Source organism: Orcinus orca, chromosome 1 (assembly GCF_937001465.1).
Source record: "Orcinus orca chromosome 1, mOrcOrc1.1, whole genome shotgun sequence".
Taxonomy (NCBI): domain Eukaryota; kingdom Metazoa; phylum Chordata; class Mammalia; order Artiodactyla; family Delphinidae; genus Orcinus; species Orcinus orca.
The window spans coordinates 106,595,751-106,611,922 of record NC_064559.1 but is presented as its reverse complement, the minus strand read 5'-3'; the positions used below and the strand labels follow the sequence as shown (position 1 = coordinate 106,611,922).

Genomic DNA, 16,172 nt, shown 5'->3' with positions numbered 1-16,172 from the left:
AATATTAAATGCTGGAGAGGGTGTGAAGAAAAGGGACCCCTACACTGATTGTGGGAATGAAAATTGGTGCAGTCACTATGGAAAACAATATGGGTTCCTTAAAAAAGTAAAATAGAGTTACCATATGATCCAGCAACCCCACTCCTTGGTGTATGTTCAGAAATGACAAAAACCCTATTTGAAAAGATAACTGCATCCCAATGTTCATGGAAGCACTATTTACAATAGACAAGACACGGAAGCAACCTAAGTGTCCATCGACAGATGAATGGATAAAGAAGATGTGGTACATATAATATATATACAATGGAAATTAGTCAGTCATAAAAAAGAATGAAATATTGCCATTTGCAGCAACAGAGATTGCTGTTGAGAGATTATCATACTAATCTCTAATACTAATCTATCATACTAATCTCTCTGTTGAGAGATTATGAGATTATCATACTAAGTGAAGTCAGAGAAAGACAATTATATGATATCACTTATATGTGGAATCTAAAAAATAATACAAATGAATTTATTCACAAAACAGAAATAGACTCACATAGGAACAAACTTATGGTTACCAAAGGGGAAATAAGAGATAAATTTACCAAAGGGATAAATTAGGAGCTTGGGATTAACAGATATACACTACTATATATAAAATAAACAACAAGGTTTTACTGTATAGCACAGGGAACTATATTCAATAACTTGTATAACCTATAAAGGAAAAGAATCTGTAAAAATATATATGTATAACTGAATAACTTTGCTGTACACCTGAAACACGATATTATAAAAATATATATACTAAAATTTAAAATATATATATAAAGAGGTCAGGTGACAAAGAGGTCGTATCTGAATATGGTAGCACAAGCAGCTCCTAAGTGAAGAGTCAGCCCTAGGGAATGGTATACAGATAACTGCTTCCTCAGCCATGTGCGCTCTGGAGCCATTTGTGGGTGGGAGGACAAAGAGAGGTACAGCCAGGAGGTGGAAGTGAAGGATCCAAAAGTGTGTGAGAAGAGAAACAAGCAACAGTGAATAACTCTAATGAAAACAAAGGTGTTTTTGAATTATGCTGGAAATGAGAAGGCTGTGATTCTTCTGGTTTAAATGCAGCCCCCTGAGATACACCTTGTAAGTCAGGAAGCTTTATCAGACCCCACATCACCTTAGAATGCTGGCCACAGAGAACAGGGCTCAATAACTCAGAGTAAAGGCTCTTTATCTCCTCTCTGAAGGCCTCCAATGAAGGAGACCATCCTTCCCTACAGCCCCTTTCAATTTCTGGCTTCCTGCAATTTCTGATCCTTGCAAACACTCTAAAATCTGAGAATTTCTCCTTGTTCAGTCTTGTGTGTACAGAGAAAACCAACAAGGCAGCAATACTTCCCAGTAGCTTTCATTTATTGAGGGCTATATTCAGGTCATTCATCAGTCTGTTTCTATTTGAATTGTCCTTGGTGCTTTTCCTCGAAGAAAAATGTAAAATTGTACACATTCTTCTTTTAGTCGGTACCAATCTTTCATATACTTCTGAGCGTGGAGACAATTTGAGAATAATACTCTACTTCACTTAAGCTTATGACTAGTTAATTTAGCAAAGGTATATTCCTCCCAACTTTATTATTCTTGATATATCCCATTATAATGTTGATTCAAATTCCCCCCATGGCAACATATTGGGTTTTATATAACTTGAAGTCAGTTTTGGCATGCCTATCCCCCTACTTCCTCTTCTGTTGACTGTAGTTTTTTTTTTAAGTTTCTATGAGAATTAAACTCTGTATGTAACTTATGAATTTCATTACAATTCCATAGTATCTCTTTCCTACTTGTCAAAGGCATTTAAAAATTTCACATATGTCTCCTTGAATACATGTAGTAAATCTGATGTTACTTTTATCTGCCTTTGGACAACTGGTATATTCAACAAGAGAAGATGCAAGGGCAGTTTCTATGCAACAGGTGCTGGATCTACCTGGATTGGCACATGCCAGGAACCTGTGGTTGTGTTTCAGATGTACATGGGGAAATATAAGCCATGATCGGGGTGGAAAGGATATATTCCACACAGTTACAATAACGTTTAGAGGCACAGCAGCTGGGGTCAGGAAGAGAGATGTGGGCAAGACAGAGAGTCATCTTCTAACTTACATCATCCCATGGTTTGTGAGCTGGAGATGTGGGAAGTTCCCCTGATATGTGCGCACTATAACTCTGCTGGGATTGGCTAGGCTGGTGGTTTCACAAGAGTGAAAATGTCCACAATTTCCAAGTGTTCCACTGAGCATTCATGACTAAGTGAAGGAAGGAGTGAGCAGATTGCTTTTCAAAGTTGGGGTCACACCTCCATCACAACTCCCATATAAACTGAGGGATGACACTGCTGTGTGGGGAAACTCAAAAGTGTATCTGTAGCAGAAAAAAATAGTTAACCAAATTCTTCCTAAACTGAGATAATTGAAACCTAAAAAGTTAAGTGACTTGCCCAAAGTCACATTGCACTGATCTATTTGAAATGTTATTAAAAATAACCTTAATACCATGTATTAAGCAATTATTACCAAGCTTATTAAAAACCTCTGAAGTGTTGGCCAGAACTTGCTCAGTGGGGAAAAGCTAGTTGAGAGTGATGATTTATTTTGTACAATGGGAACCATTTTCTCAATAGGACTCAACTAAGGTAGTATATGTTCTTTATAAAAATGTTACCATGAATAGAAAAATCATCATTGTCTAGAAAAAAATCTGAGATGACTTATTGAGAACAAAAGAATTCTGCTCAACTCCACTGGTCCACAGAGAAACAGCAGTCTTTTCAGGTAAACAAGCTGTACATATATTTCTATCTCTAAGATTATGTAATGATATAGAGACCTTCAATTTACAGGTTAAATTGACTGAAGATGATGACAAGGACCACAAGGCAACAGGGAAATATGGCTTTGGGCCTTTGGAGTTGCAAATGAGCAAATGCATAAGAATACATTATTTTGGAAGAAACCTTAGCAACATATTTGGCCATAAAAGCCACTGAACACTTAATCCATGACCTCACTCCTCACTCCTAGTTCTTAGGTGGAGCTACCTACTGCCCATATTGATAATCCCTGGAAGAAGGTAGTTTTCTGAATGTGAATATCCTAAACTATGGCCCTGTTCACCTCTTTCCCTCTCTCCACCAAGGTGGGCTTCTTTTTACACAGAAGCAGAGATAATGGGAAGGCCCATGATTTCATAGGATCTATGAAAGCAACAGCCTATGAAATGAAAGGTCCTCCCTCCCCCATGGAAGAGTGTTCATGACTCTTTAGACATGAGTGATGACATATTTCAGTTCCTGGAACCATGTTGGGTAAGAATGATTGGAATTTCCCAGCAGACTGGGACCTCTGATAGCCGTGTCCCCTTTAGTGTCTGTTCTTAGCGATCACATGCTTCCTTGCCGATCCTTCTGTTCTGATACTGCTTCTCATTCATGTTTCTTTCTGCCCAGGTGTCAACAATGTTCATCCTCCTTCCCCAGCCACATTGCCAACCAAGCATTTAGAAGCCAGCTCTTCCCACTACCTCAACCCTGCCCAGCCCCTCTCTCCTCTGAGGGGCACCATAGAACTGGGCAGAATCCTCGAGCCTGGGTACTTGGGCAGCAGAGGCCAGTGGGACATGATGAGGCCTCAGAAAGGGAGCATATCTGGGGAACCATCTTCAGGCTCCCCCATGTACCAGCTTAACTCCAAACCCACAGGTAAAGCACAAAGCCGAGCATGTCAGCCAGTGAAATGAAATCTCAGTTAGGATCCATGCCTTTCCTATCTGGGTAGTGTTTTCCATTTCTCCTCTAGTATCTGCCTCACAGAGTGGGGATAAAAGGAAAGGGCCCTAGCAGTGCTCAGTCCTTCCTAAGTGCATCCGTTATCCTCTGTGCCCAGGGCCTCGGTGCTAAGCAAGGGTATGAGAAAGTCAGTGGCTACCTCTGTGCTGTCACATTCATTCTTCTCTGTCCCTGCATCCTGGTCCCCTCACAGCCCACTCTCAGACCCTTCCAGAATGCCAGGCATGAACAGTCACAGAACATTCTTCCATCAATCAGGAGTTGTTACAGAAAGCGGGGGTGGCGCTATTTCTACACAGATCCCTACCCCTTACATGAATCCTGTGTACAAAACGAAACTCTCCCTCTCCCTCCAAACTCTCCTGGTCAGGTCTGAGAGACATCTTACCAGCTGGAGAGGTATAGCTGTACAGCTGAATGCTGGGATGCAGCCCAGTTCCAACAGCAAGAGAATTGTGACTTTCAGAAAAAGGCTGCGTCCAAAGCAAAATGAGGCAGTTGATGTAGTTGGTCATTAGCACCCCACCCACTGCTCTTTACCGCATCTTTTTTATTTTCTTGAGGGTGTTTTCTCCAACTCTCTCATCAGCCTTCAGATTCCTGGATCAGCGCAGACTGTTTCTTTTTTCCAGATTAAAAGTAATTTGAGGGAAGCGTTGGGTACTAGTCATTAATCACATAGGATGAGTTGACATGAGGTACTAACTTTTACCTTAGGCCTTCTCTCTAAGGGTGGAGGAAGGGCTTTGTCCCTTGCTAACGAATGTTCAGTCAAGGGTCAGTAAGAGGAAAGGTATTAGGGTAGAGTGAGGCCTTCCCTATTATACTCGAAGTCAACTCAGGAAATGGCCACACCTGTCTAGGTCCTAGACTGAGATCCACAGCCTTCAGTGATTTTTCTAAACCGTGTGAAACCCCTTACACTTACCAGTTACCCTGGTAGCTGTACAGGTACAATTACAACTCCCTTACACGAACCCCTGCGTGGGAGGAGGCCCATGGGGCTTGGTTAGCACCAGCTGTCCTGTGTTTGAAGCCAATTTACTCTTTAAACAAAGTCACCTTAGCTCTTGGATGCCCGTGAGAGAGACCGGTGATGTTTAGGGATCTTGCTGAGAGGCCACTGGCCAAACCCCACACCCCCAATATGGGCCCCACTAGTGACCAGGATTCTCCATCTCTCACCTCCTCCTGTCCTGCTGGGTGACTGCAGGGACTGACCTGCTAGAGGAGCACCTTGGTGAAATCCGGAACCTGCGCCAGCGCCTGGAGGAGTCCATCTGCATTAACGACCGCCTGCGGGAGCAGCTGGAACACAGGCTCAGCTCCACTGCCCGCGGAAGCGGTAGGAGTGGCCCAGGCCTTCCTGTTTCTGGTTGTAATTAGGGAGCTGCTGGAGGTCAACCCCTAGGCAGAGCTTCGCAGATTTTAAAGCACCGAGGTCTGCTTTTCTGTATTTGCTCCTTATACCAGCAAGGCAGAGGGCAAGTACTATGCTCCCGTTGCAGCTGTATCTGAGCTCAGAGAGTAACTTTCCTCGCGGCAGGTCTAACCAGGTCTGGTCCCCAGAATCCTCTGACTTTTCCATCCGAATCTGCTCATATCTGCCTGCTGACTTCTGTGTCCTGGTCCTGTGATTGGCAAGTGGTAGAGCCAGGTCTGCGGGGCCTCCTCCAGCCACTTACTGAGGTGGGCTTCCTCCCTACACTCCCCCCCAGGCTGCTGACACTTGGAGGCCGTCCCTTCCACACGCCCTTGTCCTGCCCACACCTCAGCAGCAGCTATTTAGGGGAAACGGCCTCCTGAACAGCTACAGCCAGGGCACGTGGTAATGCACGCACAGAACCCACTCAGAGGAGCCACAGGAAAGCCAGGCATTCAGCCCATCAGGCTTTAGGCCCAGGATGCGAGTTCTCTGGGTTTTCTGCTGGGTTGGGATAGTATCTTTGAAGATACAGAATGAGCAACACGGAGAGCATCTGTTACCCAAATGTGTAACTTGCCTGCTTGCACTTCCTGGGACAGGACCCACCTCTAACTTCTACAGTCCGGGCCTGGAGTCCACACCTCAGCTCTGCAGTGAGAACAGAGTCCTTAGGGAAGAAAACCAGAGGCTTCAGGCTCAGCTCAGTCATGCTTCCAGAGGTGGGTGGTCACTCCCAGGCCCCTTTCCTCCCTGGCCACACCAGTCACCAACTGGAGAAGCAAAGAGACAAGGTGGAGAGAACAGAGCTACCCAGACCCAGCAACCCCAAACTCCCATAGCTATTCTCAGTCTAGAAAGGGCTACTTCCTGACAGTTCCCAACCACGGGCCCTCAGACTCCTAGGCTCCAAGCACTAGGCCTCTAGGAAATCCACCTCTTCTGTGCAATTCCCCTGCAGATACTGTCATTAGTTATCAAACTAGATTCCAGTTAGTGCCTGTTCTACCTGCCCACAACTCACAGCTAGTTTGGACCTAGGAAAGGAAGGAACATGAGGCCTATACACTCTCTCAGGTTTCTTCGGACTTTGCTGCAGCTCGTGTATCCCTCCCATGCTGATTTGCTATCCCCATATCTCCTCACCACCTCCTACTCATATACTCAGGGCTCCTCTTTGGTTACTAATTCTCACGATTATTGTTGGGCTGCACCGTGCAGGTCTGCAAGCCTTGTAATTCCCCAGCTGCAACACCAGAGAAACAGCCCATAGACAGTGACAGAAACAACGTTCAACAGATACAGAATCTTACAAGTCCTAAACAAAGGTCCTGGAGCAACGCTCCACAGTGTTCGGCAAACAGCAGGCAGAACAAGGCAGCAATCTTCACTACTCGGTGAGGGAGGCGACCATTTATAGGGAGAATTGATGTGAAGTAGGCTCACCAGGGAAACCAGAGCCTGGGGGTGGGGGCAAGCATGTAGGTGGTTACTGATTAAGCCCTATAGTTAAGCAGATTGGATAGTCATGTAGGTGAAGGAGGGGCTGGTCAGCAGAGAATGGACAGAGAGCAAGAGAACAGCCATCTTGAATGGTCTGACCATACAGTTGTGTCTGGAGGTACCAGCAAAACATCCTCCAGAGCTTTCCCAACACTATTCAGTGGGCATCCACAGGTGGGCATCGTTTCCTCTGTGGGCTGAGGGGGGATTGGGGAGCCGACTGAAATCCGACCTAAGTGTTGATTGATTTAATCAAATCAATATATCATAATTAACAAATTATTTTTACTTATATTTATTGAATAGTCATAAAAGACTAAGAGTATTGTCCAAAGGATTAAGCCCAGAATGAAAGATTGCTTGTGGAAAAGGAGAGAGACATCAAGAGTTATTTCTAAATTAGCCTCTTCAGAGCAAGAGATGTGAGAGGAAAGGTCACTGCTTGGGAAGATAACAAAAGCCATAGATAAGGGAGAAGGTAGAACTTCTAAATTACCATTGCATGCCTGGAGAGACCAGACAGACCTCCCAGGTGAGAAGACAGTAAGATTTTAATGAGCTCAATCTGCCAGGCCCAGGTGATTCCACCCCAGACAACTGACAGCACCGGAGCCTTATTCTCAGAATCCCTGTCAATAGTCTTTGAGAAACCATGAAGATCAGAGAGATGCTGCAAGACCAGGAAAGGACAGATAGCTCTATTTGCAATATGATGAAAATAATATATACTAAAAACTGTAGACAAGAAATTTTGATGTGGATCCTTGGCAAAATTCAAGAATGGATTACTGCACAGAAGGTATGTGAGGATTTAGAAAACAGTGAGCGTCAGGAAGCAGAGTGTTTTCCCTAAAACCAAAGTGGGCCATATTAAATCAGAGGATCAAGGGCATTGCACAGATAGCAGTTCCCATTCCCCAGAGCATGTGCATGTGGTGAGCAGATACTCGCTTTTCTTCCCCTGGTAGCCTAAGCTGGCCTTCCTTTTGCCTTGGTTCTTTTGTCAGGATGGAGGCAGACCTCTCCTCCGTGGTGGCTGCTTTCAGTGCAGCTCTGACTCCATCCCCTCTCCCCACAGCCCTGACCCCCAGGATAAGTAATCAAAGAGCAGAAGGAAAGGACATGGAGGAGGCAGAGACACGAGAGCCCTGGTAACCCCTAAATGTTCCGTTTCTTTAACTTTCTGAAGTTTGGCTGAGCTGAAGTTCAGGACCACGTTAAAACATCAACATCGGGCTTCACTGGTGGCGCAGTGGTTGAGAGTCCGCCTGCCGATGGAGGGGACACGGGTTCATGCCCCGGTCCGGGAAGATCCCACATGCCACGGAGCGTCTGGGCCCGTGAGCCATGGCCGCTGAGCCTGCACGTCTGGAGCCTGTGCTCCGCAACGGGAGAGGCCACAACAGTGAGAGGCCCGCGTACCACAAAAAAAAAAAAAATCAACATCTCCTTTCCCATCCTAGCCCACCCCCACCTCCAGGTCCACATAGGCAGGATCACAGAATGTCACCAGGAGTCACCCAGCCTCTTGTAGCCACCCCCTGGAATCCCAGAAAATCACTTACATCTGCGTCTCAGGGTCAGGCCTGGGGAGAGTCAGCCTCCCCGTGGTGCTCTCAGATTTCAGGCTGCTTTCTGGTTGGTGACCTTGGATAAGCAGGTTTCAGGATCCCTCCCAGGGGTTCTAACCCCCAAATAATATCGCTGATACTTTAGGGGACCCAACTATGCTAATTCCAAAGGAGGGGGTGTTTGGGGAATTCCCTGGCAGTCCAGTGGTTAGGACTTGGTGCTTTCACTGCCATGGCCCAGGTTCAGTCCCTGGGTGGAGGAACTAAGGCCTTGTAAGCCGTGTGGTGCTGGGGGGAAGGAAAAAAAGAAAGGGCTGTTTTGCCGTCTTGAGATTGGCACAAATATTCAAATAGTAACCAACTAGCAGACTACCTCAGGCCAGCCCTGGCTCCCCAGGCGTGATATCCAGGCGTAATATTCCTAACGACCAAGTCTTACTTGTGATGCCCAAGTGATATAACTATGTCAGCATGAAATGTGAGCTCCTGTTCACAGCTGGGAACTTCAGTGTGGCCTGGAGTCAGGTTCTCTGCAGCAACAGGAGTGTAGCCTCTGCTAATCTGCATGGGGGCTTCCAGGTCCTCAGTGGTCCCACCTCATGGCCCATCCTGAGCCACCACCTGCTGGAGGGATTGAGAGGCTTTAATGGGGGAAATCTGCTCCAAAAATACTTGAGAAGATTGTAGAATCCTATCTGGAGCTGTAAAGAGCCACCGAACACAGGGTGCTTTAGGCCTTCTGACCGTTGACAGAGCCTGTTTTTCTTCCCAGGGAGAGTCCATGAAAAGGGAGCTTCTGGAACTGAGAACCAAACTATCCAAACAGGAGAGTCTCCTTCAGAGCACAGCTGAGCATCTGAAGACCGCCAACCAGCAGAAGGAGAGCATGGAACAGTTTATCTTCAGCCAGTGTGGGTGCCCCCAGCCAGGGAATGGGACAGGAAATGGGGGTCCTTCCAGGTCCGCCACCTGTGCTGTGAATGGACAGAGACCAGAGAGGTTAGGGGATGGGGGAGACTGATGTGACGTCTCTAAACCTCCTGTGCCATCAGTAATCGTGGAGGCAGAGGAGGGGACACGGGGTGGGGGGGGCAGCAGGAGACCCCGAGCTGAGTGTCCAGAAAGACAAGTTTTAGAACACAAATCCAACGCAAGCGTGGGCCCACTGGTAATTTCTGCCTTGGGGGCTGCTTTCTCGTTTCAGTGACCAGGACACACGATGTTTTGAAGAAGGCAAGGACGAATTTGGAGGTAAGGAAACTACTGCGCCAGTCGGAGCCATAGAGCCCGCCCCAAACTTATCACCATCTGTCATCAGAGTGTGCAGGTGATCCTTGACCTGCTCTGACCTTCCAGGAGCAGATGTCTGGTCCATCTGTGGGAGCTCGGGTCCTCATGGGCATCCCTCTAGATTCCATCCTCATCAGCCCTCCACCCCAATCAGCAACCTCCCTTGACCTCTCGGTTGACCCTTACTTTGTCATCATCTTCCCTCCTTATTCCAATTCTGTCTCCTTTATGCCAGGTCAGGAGTGGGGAGAAATGCAGTTCAGTTGATTCTCGAGGTCAGAGGACATATGGGGTCTGCCTCTGAAGCAGCTTTCAGTAGAGGGATCCTGAGGCCTGTCTTGTGTTCTGGGGTTTCCTATACCACCTTATGAAAAAATAACAGCAAGGGGCTTCCCTGGTGGCACAGTGGTTGAGAGTCCTCCTGCCGATGCAGGGGACACGGGTTCGTGCCCCGGTCCGGGAAGATCCCACATGCCGCAGAGCGGCTGGGCCCATGAGCCATGGCCGCTGAGCCTGCGCGTCCGGAGCCTGTGCTCCGCAACGGGAGAGGCCACAACAGTGAGAGGGCCACGTACTGCAAAATATAAATAAATAATAACAGCAAGATATAACTTTTTAAATTGATTTCACTGCATACTGTCATGGTGAAGAAAGCAATTTGATTTGGACATATCTTTTTCTGTTAACAATAACACAAAAGAAAATTGTTGGGTCTTATTGATCTAAAAGAGAATATGGTAATAATAAAAACTAAAACTTAAAGGGAAAGATTTTATATATATGGCAGACATTCTCAATGTTTATTTAAAACAGTAACATATTCTCTAGCAAGCTCTTTGAACAAAACTTGAGGTGTTAAAAATGGCTTAAAAATCAGAAGCTAGTGGGGCCGGGTCAAGATGGCAGAATAAAAGGATGTGGAGCTCACGTCCCACAGATACATCAAAAATACATCTACATGTGGAACAGTTCTCACAAAATGCTTGCTGAATGCTGGCAGAAGATCTCATAAAACCAAAATTGCAAGAAAGATCACCACAAAACTGGGTAGGACAAAAGGAAAGAAATAAAGAAATCGGGACAGGACCTGCGTCCCTGGGAAGGAGCTGTGAAAGAGGAAATGTTCCCTCACCTTAGGAAGCCCCTTCATTGGTAGGGAGATCATCCAGGACAGAAAGGAAGATTCAGAGGCTCAGAGAAGAGTGCAGCAGCCAGTTTGCAGCAGGCAAAACAGAGACAGACCAGCACAGAGGGGCTGTGCCACCTCCCTGCACTCCCCAGCCCAAGACACACACTGGCTGGTATACACGGGGGCAGAGGGCTGAAACTCGGGCTTCAGGGGACAGACCCAGAGAGAGGACTGGGGTTGGCTGTGTACAGACAGTCTGAAGGGGCTGGTGTATGGTCCAAGCCACAACCAGCAGTATGGGCAGGAAGAAGCCCAGGGTCCAGCCTTGCAGCCCCACTGTTAACACACCCCCTAAGGGAGGGACGGGGCCTGCCATGGCAGCCTCATTCTGGTGTGCTCACAGTGGGTGCAGCTCCACCTCTAAGAGTTCTGGGAGCACACAGACACTGGTAGGTTGGCCCACACATGGAGTCAGGGCTGAAATCCAAGCCGATCCAAGTGGGAATTCAGAAGTAGGGCTGAAATCTGAGTCTTCTCCCTGTGGCTGCGCAATTCAAAGATTGACCTGCTGCAGGTGGCTTTACAAACTCAGTGCCTGCAGGACATCTGAGCAGTTTACTGGTTATCCTATGGCTAGGGTGGGTGTTGTGATATGGGCTGGCTGCAGGCTCTTCTGGCACATATATGTGGAGATGGAGCCAGGATCTGAGCTGACTCAGTAGCTCCCACAGCGGGTCCAGGCACACAACTATGGTAGTCCTGGTGCCTGACTTCAGCGGTTCTGTGCCAATGGATCTGTGCTAGTGGCTTTGTGAGCACAGTGACTGACAGACACCTGGGCCAGTTGCCTGAATTCCCATGGTTGAAGCAAGGCCAAGGGCAGTGTCAAAAACAGTGTACTTTGTGATCCCACACAAGAGGTGACAGGCAACACCACAGAGTGCACTTTCCAGTGGAAAGCCTCTAAAGATGAATACTCAGTGGCTCCTCTCCCAGCAGGGGTGCTCCAGTCCCACGTACCTCACACCACAGTTCAGAAATGGATCTGGGGGTGTCTACTTCAACAACTGGGGAGGAGACCCTGCGTTGAACAGGGCTGTGACAACCACAGAGCAAAGAGGAGGCCGCACTAAACATCCAGTGCAAGCTCTGGTCACCACAACAATTACATGCCCTATCAAGGGGATAATGGCCAGCACACACTGAGGAAAGACAAGGCAGGAATCCATACTAAAAATAGCCCTTGCAGCAAAAATATTAGAGTCACAGAGGCTACACAGGGATGCTCCCACATAAAAACAGCCCTTCAAGAGATATGGGAACATATGTATATGTATAACTCATTCACTTTGTTATAAAGCAGAAACTAACACACCATTGTATAGCAATTATACTCCAATAAAGATGTAAAAAAAAAAAAAACAGCCCTTCAAGACCACAGTAGATAGAACTACCAGATGACCCAGCAATCCCACTACTGGGCATATACCCAGAGAAAACCATAACTCAAAAAGACACATGAACCCCAATGTTCATTGCAGCACTATTTACAATAGCCAGGACATGGAAGCAACCTAAGTGTCCATTGATAGATGAATGGATAAAGAAGATGTGGCACATATGTATAATGGAATATTACTCAGACATAAAAAGAAACAAAATTGAGTTATTTGTAGTGAGGTGGATGGTCCTAGAGTCTGTCATACAGAGTGAAGTAAGTCAGAAAGAGAAAAACAAATACCATATGCTAACACATATATATGGAATCTAATTTAAAAAAGAAAGGTTCTGACGAACCTAGGGGCAGGACAGGAATAAAGACTCAGATGTAGAGAATGGACTTGGGGACACAGGGAGGGGGAAGGGTAAGCTGAGATGAAGTGAGAGAGTGGCATTGACAATATATACACTACCAAATGTAAAATAGATAGCTAGTGGGAAGAAGCCACATAGCACAGGGAGATCAGCTCGTGCTTTGTGACCAACTAGAGGGGTGGGATAGGGAGGGTGGGAGGGAGATGCAAGAGGGAGGGGATATGGGGATATACGTATACGTATAGCTGGTTCACTTTCTTATACAGAAGCAACTAACAAAACAATGTAAAGTAATTATACTCCAATAAAGATGTTAAAAAAAAAAAGACCACAGTAGATAGCTGTTTCTCCTAAACTCATAGAGTCAGAGAAATATAAATGAAATGAAGAAGCAGAGGATCCACTCCCCATTAAAAGATCAAGAGAATTCCCCTGAAAGAACAATGAAAGTGACCTCTCCAGTCTACTAGACCTCGAGTTCAAAAAGGAGGTAATGAAAATGCTGAAGGAATTAAGAAAGACTATTGACAGAAATTCAGATTACTGTAAGAAGGAACTAGAAACTATAAAGAGGAGCCAATTAAAATTTGAAAACTCATTTGCTGAGACAAAAGCTGAGCTAAAGGCAATAAATAGCAAGCTGGATAAGAAGAACAAATAAGTGATCTGGAAGATAGAATAATGAAAATCACCCAATCAGAACAGCAGACAGAAAGACAAATTTTAAAAAATGAAATCAATATACTAGACTGGTGGGATAATATAAAGTGTGCCAAGCTATGCATAATTGGCATCCCAGAAGGAAAAGAAAGAGAAAAGGGGATCAAAAATGTAAGAAATTATGGCTGAAAATTTCACAAACCTAAAGAAGGAAACAGATATCCGGTTACAGGAAGAACAGAGGGTCCCAAAGAGATGAACCCAAACAGACCTATGCCAAGACATATTATAATTAAAATGGCAAAAGTTAAAGAGAGGATTCTAATCATAGCAAAGAAACACAAAGAGTTAATTAAAAAGGAACCCCCATATAGAGCTATCAGCTGATTTCTCTACAGAAATGTAGCAGGACAGAAGGGAGTGCAAGATATACTCAAAGTCCTGAAAGGGAAACCTGCAACCTAGGATACTCTACACAGCAAGATTATCATTTAGAATAGAAGAAGAGATAACGAATTTCTCAGACAAGCAAACACTAAAAGAATTCAGCAATACTAAGCTTACTTCCCCCCAAAATATTGAAAGACCTTGTCTAAATAGAAAAAAAGCAGAAATCTATAGGAAAGAAAATCACAACTGGAAAGTAAATCACTTAAATAAGCTAGTACACAGATTTTTTAAAAATCAAAAAAAAGTTTGTGAAAGTGATGGTAACTACAATGAGCAGCAAAAGGGATAAACATGAAGCTGTAAAAGAAGACATCAAAATCATAAAATGTGGGGGAGAGAGTAAGAAAAGGTAGATCTTTTTTTAGAATGTGTTCGAGCCTATATGACTACAGGTCTAAAGCAAGTAGATATAGTAATGGGTTAATATACTTGAAAAACAGTGTAACCACAAATCAAAAACATACAATAGCTTTTCTGCTCGTGGACGCCGCCGAGTAAGCATCGTTGACGTCTCGCCCCTCCTCCACTGCCGTCACGTCTAAGTCAGTCACCCAAAGAGCCCGAACAGCTGCAGAAGCTCTTCATCGGAAGTTTGAGCTTTGAAACAACCGATGAGAGTCTGAGGAGCCATTTTGAGCAGTGGGGAACGCTCACAGATTGTGTGGTAATGAGGGATCCAAACACCAAACGCTCCAGAGGCTTCGGGTTTGTCACATATGCCACTGTGGAGGAGGTGGATGCGGCCATGAAGGCAAGGCCACACAAGGTGGATGGAAGAGTTGTGGAACCAAAGGGGGCCGTCTCAAGAGAAGATTCTCAAAGACCTGGTGCCCACTTAACTGTGAGAAAGATTTTTATTGGTGGTATTAAAGAAGACACTGAAGAACATCATCTAAGAGATTATTTTGAACAGTATGGGAAAATTGAAGTGATTGAAATCATGACTGATCGAGGCAGTGGCAAAAAGAGAGGCTTTGCTTTCGTAACCTTTGATGACCATGACTCTGTAGACAAGATTGTCATTCAGAAATACCACCCTGTGAACGGCCACAACTGTGAAGTAAGGAAAGCCCTATCTAAACAAGAGATGGCTAGTGCCTCATCCAGCCAAAGAGGTCAAAGTGGTTCTGGAAACTTTGGTGGTGGTCGTGGAGGTGGTTTTGGTGGGAATGACAACTTTGGTCATGGAGGAAACTTCAGTGGTCGAGGTGGCTTTGGTGGTAGCCATGGTGGTGGTGGATATGGTGGCAGTGGGGATGGCTATAATGGATTTGGTAATGATGGAAGTAATTTTGGAGGTGGTGGAAGCTACAATGATTTTGGCAGTTACAACAATCAATCTTCAAATTTTGGACCCATGAAAGGAGGAAACTTTGGAGGCAGAAGTTCTGGCCCCTATGGTGGTGGAGGCCAATACTTTGCCAAACCCCAAAACCAAGGTGGCTATGGTGGTTCCAGCACCAGCAGTAGCTATGGAAGTGGCAGAAGGTTTTGATTACTGCCAGGAAACAAAGCTTAGCAGGAGAGGAGAGCCAGAGAAGTGACAGAGAAGCTACAGGTTACAACAAATTTGTGAACTCAGCCAAGCACAGTGGTGGCAGGGCCTCACTGCTACAAAGAAGACATGTTTTAGACAATACTCATGTGTATGGGCAAAAAAACTTGAGGACTGTATTTGTGACTAATTGTATAACAGGTTATTTTAGTTTCTGTCCTGTGGAAAGTGTAAAGCATTCCAACAAAGGGTTTTAATGTAGATTTTTTTTTTTGCACCCATGCTGTTGATTGCTAAATGTAATAGTCTGATCATGACGCTGAATAAATGTGTCTTTTTTTTTTAATGTGCTGTGTAAAGTTAGTCTACTCTGAAACCATTTTGGTAAACTACCCCAACAGTGTGAAGTTAGTATTCCTTCAGGGTGATGCCAGGTTCCATCAAAAATTTATTTACAAAAAAAAAAGAAATTTAGTTACAACCTGCTTTGGTAGAGAAACTATTGTCTTCTGAAACTTTGGTGTCGTTGAACTGACAGTTACTGCGTTGTGACCTGGAGCTCACTGTGAAAAGGGTCACCCAAGCCAAGTCATGGAGTTTTTTTGATTATTAATATATGATTGTTGGCACATCCTATGCAATATATCTAAATTGGATTATGGTACCAGATATAGATGGGAATGAAGCTTGTGTATCATCCATTATCATGTGTAATAAATAAACAATTTAATACCCTCAAAAAAAAATACAATAGATTCACAAAAATCAAAAGGAGAAGACAAGCATAATACATAAGACAATCATCAAACAACAAACAGAAAAACAACAAAGAAGAAATACAAAATCAAATGGAAAACAAGGTTTAAAGTAGCAATAAATACCTAACTATCAATAATCACCTTAAATGTCAATGGACTAAATGCTCCAATCAAAAGACATAGAGTGGTACATTTGATAAAAAAAAAATATGCTGCATACAAGAGACCCACTTTAGGGTGAAGAAC

The 16,172-nt window shown here is 44.9% G+C and overlaps 2 protein-coding genes and 1 long non-coding RNA gene across 9 annotated transcripts in view; 2 read left to right on the top strand and 1 right to left on the bottom strand.

The window, feature by feature from the left end:
* The window catches only part of LOC117203150 (uncharacterized), a 40,583-nt gene extending 31,646 nt beyond the window's left edge, over window positions 1-8,937 (bottom strand). Inside the window, exons 1-2 of one of the 4 annotated variants that reach the window (XR_007473590.1) lie at window positions 6,569-8,937; window positions 5,865-6,028 (exon numbers count right to left, since the gene is read on the bottom strand). This is a non-coding gene — a long non-coding RNA (uncharacterized LOC117203150). The remainder of the gene's footprint in view (window positions 1-5,864; window positions 6,029-6,568) is intronic. The other 3 variants (XR_007473592.1, XR_007473591.1, XR_007473593.1) reach the window with 3 other exon arrangements.
* The window catches only part of PDE4DIP (phosphodiesterase 4D interacting protein), a 288,606-nt gene extending 278,056 nt beyond the window's left edge, over window positions 1-10,550 (top strand). For 2 of the 4 annotated variants that reach the window (XM_049702095.1, XM_049702139.1), the window contains exon 39: window positions 9,534-10,548. In XM_049702095.1, the coding sequence (XP_049558052.1) occupies window positions 9,534-9,660 (127 nt within the window). In that variant the 3' untranslated portion in view covers window positions 9,661-10,548. Of the gene's footprint in view, window positions 1-9,101; window positions 9,329-9,533 lie in introns of all 4 variants that reach the window. The other 2 variants (XM_049702093.1, XM_049702136.1) reach the window with 2 other exon arrangements.
* Window positions 10,551-14,181: 3,631 nt separating this feature from the next.
* Window positions 14,182-15,902, top strand: LOC117201966 (heterogeneous nuclear ribonucleoprotein A1-like; the record flags this gene model as incomplete). The annotated part of the gene is made up of 1 exon (XM_033431329.2): window positions 14,182-15,902. A coding segment is annotated over one exon (987 nt), but the record flags the coding sequence as incomplete, so codon positions are not given.
* Between the last annotated feature and the right edge of the window lie 270 nt (window positions 15,903-16,172).